We start from the raw sequence: 6018 nt of genomic DNA, 5'->3' as shown, positions 1-6018 counted from the left end.
CTCTCTCCCCCTCCCTTTTTCCACATTCCAGAATCCATCGGCTCGTGTAGAGATGGTGAAGCTTTTCTGTTCTATTGTTGGTGTGGCGGGAAGCGCGTTCTCCGTGGAAGTAGACGAAGGCAAAACTGTGGATGACTTGAAGGAAGCGATCAAGGCGAAGAAGGCCAACGACTTCAAAGAGGTTGATGCAGACAAGCTGCAGCTCTTCCTGGCAAAGAAGGACGAGGGTCGCGGTCCGTGGCTGACTGAAGAAGAAGTGAAAAAGGATGTGATTGATACGACTGGTCTGAAGCTGCTGGGAGCGGCACGAGCAAGGCTACGACGTGTGGGGTTGTCGGATGTGGATGTCGGTGGAGTGGATGAAGACGAAGAAGTAGAAGGGAGGGGTCCTGTGAACGTGCTGGTGGTGGTTCCGGAGCAAGACGGTACTATCTCAAAAGAGATGTTTGCAGCGACAACGCCACTGACTCTAGAGCAAGTGGAGATGTCAATGAATAAGGTCCTCAGGGAACGAGATGAGAAGGCGTCTGCGTATTCGTTTTCTGATCTGAATACTGCGATGGAAGAGCAAATTGTCAAGAAGATGCGCTTGACCGAAAATATTCCTGATGTCAAGGAGCCTGTCGATACTTCCATCGCCGGTTATTCGTGGATTCCAAAAATCGTGGAGAGCGAGGAAAGTCAAAGGGCTGGGTACATGGCGTACTTGCAGCAGCATTTGAAGACGCTGATGGATCGAGGAGACTTCTTGTTGGATGACATTGCGGGCGATAAATCAGTTCTTAACATCGTGGACCTAAGACTTCCGTTTGCTATGAAAGGCACAGCTGATGTATTGCTCATCAATCGAACATCGAAGAACCCACTGATTAAGCTGGCTGGGGTCAGCTTGGTGATCGAGCTTAAGAAGAAAGTCGAACCGGGCCATGTTCCTCAAGCAATTGGTCAACTTGTGAGCTGCAGCATGAAGGCGCCTCTCAATTGCTATCCGCTGAGTTTGTTGACGGATTTAAACGACCACTGGCATTTCTCTTGGTTTAGCGACAAGCACGTTCTGACCCAAGTTACGTTGAAGTATCCAAAGAACGCGTTCAGATTTATCGAAGCAGCCGTACTGGGACGAACGGATTCTGCCCCACCTCCTCCGTCATTCATGCCTGGATCTTTCAAGATAATAAAGGTTGATGACTTCTTGCCCCAGCCGGTTGATGCTCGTGCAGAGGAGATGATGGAACGATACGAGTTGATGGCAGATGTGGTGGAACCAGAGTTTCTCATGGCGAGGCGGATGGATTATGCGCGACAGTTAGTCCAGTCGATGCCTATGTACTCTTACATGTATACGTAGTTCGTCGTTTCGATCTTAACGAGTCACTATCGTGAATGAACTTTTATCGTTGTGCTGTATGTGCCAATGCTTGCCTAGGACTACCAGCTTTTAACTTTTCTATCCTGATAAATATAAAATTAATAATAAACAAAGATGGAGGTAAATTCACATGAGCAATACCAAGAGTGCATGAATGCAGCGCAGAAGCGCTACTACCAGCGCACACGCGAAGCGCGCAAAAAAGCTATTGTGAATTTCCGACCAAATTCGCGTTATGCTCTTACAAAATGAGGTCGAAATGACATGAAATTTGTATTTTGAGTGACTCACTAAATAGGCACCTCCTTTCCCGTTTTAGGTACGGGTGATACATTTTTAAGAAATTGGCATTCCAGAATCCATCGGCTCGTGTAGAGATGGTGAAGCTTTTCTGTTCTATTGTTGGTGTGGCGGGAAGCGCGTTCTCCGTGGAAGTAGACGAAGGCAAAACTGTGGATGACTTGAAGGAAGCGATCAAGGCGAAGAAGGCCAACGACTTCAAAGAGGTTGATGCAGACAAGCTGCAGCTCTTCCTGGCAAAGAAGGACGAGGGTCGCGGTCCGTGGCTGACTGAAGAAGAAGTGAAAAAGGATGTGATTGATACGACTGGTCTGAAGCTGCTGGGAGCGGCACGAGCAAGGCTACGACGTGTGGGGTTGTCGGATGTGGATGTCGGTGGAGTGGATGAAGACGAAGAAGTAGAAGGGAGGGGTCCTGTGAACGTGCTGGTGGTGGTTCCGGAGCAAGACGGTACTATCTCAAAAGAGATGTTTGCAGCGACAACGCCACTGACTCTAGAGCAAGTGGAGATGTCAATGAATAAGGTCCTCAGGGAACGAGATGAGAAGGCGTCTGCGTATTCGTTTTCTGATCTGAATACTGCGATGGAAGAGCAAATTGTCAAGAAGATGCGCTTGACCGAAAATATTCCTGATGTCAAGGAGCCTGTCGATACTTCCATCGCCGGTTATTCGTGGATTCCAAAAATCGTGGAGAGCGAGGAAAGTCAAAGGGCTGGGTACATGGCGTACTTGCAGCAGCATTTGAAGACGCTGATGGATCGAGGAGACTTCTTGTTGGATGACATTGCGGGCGATAAATCAGTTCTTAACATCGTGGACCCAAGACTTCCGTTTGCTATGAAAGGCACAGCTGATGTATTGCTCATCAATCGAACATCGAAGAACCCACTGATTAAGCTGGCTGGGGTCAGCTTGGTGATCGAGCTCAAGAAGAAAGTCGAACCGGGCCAGGTTCCTCAAGCAATTGGTCAACTTGTGAGCTGCAGCATGAAGGCGCCTCTCAATTGCTATCCGCTGAGTTTGTTGACGGATTTAAACGACCACTGGCATTTCTCTTGGTTCAGCGACAAGCACGTTCTGACCCAAGTTACGCTGAAGTATCCAAAGAACGCGTTCAGATTTATCGAGGCAGCTGTACTGAGACGAACGGAGTCTGCCCCACCTCCTCCGTCATTCATGCCTGGATCTTTCAAGACAATCAAGGTTGATGACTTCTTGCCCCAGCCGGTTGATGCTCGTGCAGAGATGATGGAACGATACGAGTTGATGGCAGATGTGGTGGAACCAGAGTTTCTCATGGCGAGGCGGATGGATTATGCGCGACAGTTAGTCCAGTCGATGCCTATGTACTCTTACATGTATACGTAGTTCGTCGTTTCGATCTTAACGAGTCACTATCGTGAATGAACTTTTATCGCTGTGTTGTATGTGCCAAAGCTTGCCTAGGACTACCAGCTTTTTAACTTTTCTATCCTGATAATATAAAATTAATAATAAACAAAGATGGAGGTATACTCACCTGAGCAATACCAAGAGTGCATGAATGCAGCGCAGAAGCGCTACTACCAGCGCACACGCGAAGCGCGCAAAAAAGCTATTGTGAATTTTCGACCAAATTCGCGTTATGCTCTTACAAAATGAGGTCGAAATAACATGAAATTTGTATTTTGAGTGACTCAAAATAGGCCCCTTCTGTGACATCACCTTCTTTTCCCGCTTAGGTACGGGTGCACGCGTGAAGGTCTGAATTCGAATGACGAACACAAGAAATTCTCTCATTCCAGAATCCATCGGCTCGTACGAGCGAGGCTACGACGGGTGGGGTTGTCGGATGTGGATGTCGGTGGAGTGGATGAAGACGAAGAAGCAGAAGGGAGGGGCCCTGTGAACTTGCTGGTGGTAGTTCCTGTTGGTTTGGCACTTGCTCGGCAGAAGGTAGAAGTGAAAGTGAGATATATATATAGAGGAGTTTTTAGTTGGATTCAACATGCACACTACACAATAACCTGAAAAGACACGCGCCTACACTCGCTCTGATTGGTCTCAATAGTGAAACCAAGTCAAAATGTCGTACCTTCAACATTGTCGACTCGACACTTGCGTAAAGGTCCTTGGGGGTCTGGCTTCCGGTCGCCTGTCCGTTGGCTGGCTCTTACATCAATGTCCAACACTCCTTCCCAGAGCCTCGGGATTCCTGAATCACTCGATGTCGACGAGTCCGATCTTCTCCCGTAGCTCCTTCACCCGTGGCGCCGGTAGCGCCTTCGTCAGCAGGTCGGCAAGCATTTCCGCGCTAGCCACATACTCTGGCACCACGACGCCCTTCTTGGCGCAGTCTTGGATGAACTTGAGCTTGACGTCCACGTGCTTCGCCTCGGCCGAGCTTTTTTCGCTCTGCACTTGCACGATAGCCGCTTGGTTGTCCATCAGCATGGCCATAGGCAACTTGGTGACGATATCCAGCTCACCCAGTAGCTCCTTCAGCCCGAGTAGCTCCTGAGCACCCACTGTCGCAGCGACGTACTCCGCCTCGGTCGTCGATAGTGCCACAGAACTCTGCTTCTTGCACTGCCATGACACAGTCATTCCGTTTACTTGGATGATTGCCGCACTCACAGACTTGCGGTCGCTCTTGTCGGCTGCAAAGTCGGCGTCCGTATACGAGCGCAATCGTAGTGGTAGCCTTTTAGCATTGTCGTCGCCGGACATATCCATCTTGTGCGATCGGGTGCCACTCAGGTACCTGGCGATGCGTTTAGCCAGCTTCCAATCCGCCATCGTTGGTGCATGAGTCCGTCGTGTTGCACAGTGTACAGCGAACATAATGTCAGGACGCGTGCATCTCGCAATCCACAGTAAGCTCCCCACCAGTGACTGGAAATTTGTCACCGTTGGTCCTGCTGACGCGGTCTCCTTTGCCGTGTGCGGAAGTAGTTCTGCCAAATCTGACTCTGCCGCGTCTTCTCCTCCGATCGGCGATCGCACCGAATTTACTTTGTCCAGCCCAAACTTGGTGAGCATCTCGACGATTGCAGCCTCTTGGTCAAACCGGTAGCCACTGAGCTCGTCGTACTGCACGCGCATACCAAGAAAATTGCTGGCAACACCGAGATCCTTGAGCTCCAGGACGGACATGTCAGCGAAAAACTGGGAAACCCTGTTCTCGTCCGTGCCAGTAACCAGCAGGTCATCCACGTACGTTCCGACGACCGTCATTCCACCGCTGTCAGCCTTGAAGTACAGGCACGCGTCCGTAATGCACTGGATGAACCCAAGCTTGTCCAGTTCGCGATGAAGGTGCTCATGCCAAAGGCGTCCTGCATGCTTCAGACCGTAAAGGCTCTGACCAAGAAGTAGACCAACTTCATCCACGCTCTCAGCTCCGAGCGTCTTCAGCTCTTCCTCCGTGATAACGAGTCCGTCGGGGACGAACAGCAAAATCTCGATACCCTCCTCCGTTTTCGCCTTTACATACGCGTTTGGAACGTCGCCGTGTCTGGCAGGCACATTCCATATGATCGCAATGACGAAAATGAACTTGACACCAGTCATGGTAATCACAGCCGCAAACACGAGAAAGAAGCTAACGCCGAACTTTTGCTCGTTGCCACAGGCGACTAGTCGAGCCTTCTACCGCTCGATCAAACCCGTGCCTGTTCGTTTCTTCTTGTACACCCACTTAGTATGCAAGCGAATGCTACCAGGCTCGAACTTGACCAGCTTCCACGTGTTATTCGCCTGTAGAGCTTCAAGTTCTTCCTTTTCAGCTGCCTCCCAAAGTGCGCTCTCGGCGCACTTCCGCGCCTGCCTGTAGTTCTTCGGTTCCGGGTCATCAGCGTGGGCATTGACGTCCTTAACTTCGGATACGGTCAAAACCACAGGCTCAGTGTTCAGCCTCGACTCGTCAACCTCCACGTCTCCATCAGCTTCAGCACGGCGGCGCGACTTGCGGCGCGAGCGACGAGATCTTCGTGGCGTGGAACGTGATGCCGGTGGCGTCGTCGTCGTGGGAGCCTGAACAGTTGGTGGCTTCACATCGAATTTCTCCTCCAACGCGCGGATGTTCTGCACATGCCTCGTGACGATCACCTTGTTCTCCGAAGGCAGGTACACCTTGTACCCCTTGGTCGATTCGTCCTTGCCGACGACGACGCCCTCACACGCCCTCTTCTTCATGGCGCGCTTTCTGGGGTCACGAAACACGGAGCACTTTGATCCAAACATGACAATGTCGCGAAGGTTTGGTGCTTCGCCAGTCAGCACTTCGAGCTGCGACTTCCGATCCTCGTTTAGCGCGTGACGAGCTTCGGGTTCAGCACGTACGTCGCGTACTCAACCGCGTCACCC

The 6018-nt window shown here is 50.9% G+C and overlaps 2 protein-coding genes across 2 annotated transcripts; both read left to right on the top strand.

Annotated features, from left to right (window-relative positions):
• Positions 1-52: 52 nt before the first annotated feature.
• PITG_16598 (Crinkler (CRN) family protein) lies at positions 53-1348 on the top strand (the record flags this gene model as incomplete). Its single annotated transcript, XM_002897102.1, has 1 exon — positions 53-1348. The coding sequence occupies one exon, from the start codon at positions 53-55 to the stop codon at positions 1346-1348; it is 1296 nt and encodes a 431-aa protein (XP_002897148.1).
• Positions 1349-1746: 398 nt separating this feature from the next.
• PITG_16597 (Crinkler (CRN) family protein) lies at positions 1747-3039 on the top strand (the record flags this gene model as incomplete). Its single annotated transcript, XM_002897101.1, has 1 exon — positions 1747-3039. The coding sequence occupies one exon, from the start codon at positions 1747-1749 to the stop codon at positions 3037-3039; it is 1293 nt and encodes a 430-aa protein (XP_002897147.1).
• Between the last annotated feature and the right edge of the window lie 2979 nt (positions 3040-6018).

Source organism: Phytophthora infestans, genomic scaffold, assembly GCF_000142945.1.
Source record: "Phytophthora infestans T30-4 supercont1.48 genomic scaffold, whole genome shotgun sequence".
Lineage (NCBI taxonomy): Eukaryota > Oomycota > Peronosporomycetes > Peronosporales > Peronosporaceae > Phytophthora > Phytophthora infestans.
The sequence above is the reverse complement of the archived record's forward strand: the minus strand, read 5'-3'. Positions and strand labels throughout refer to the sequence as shown.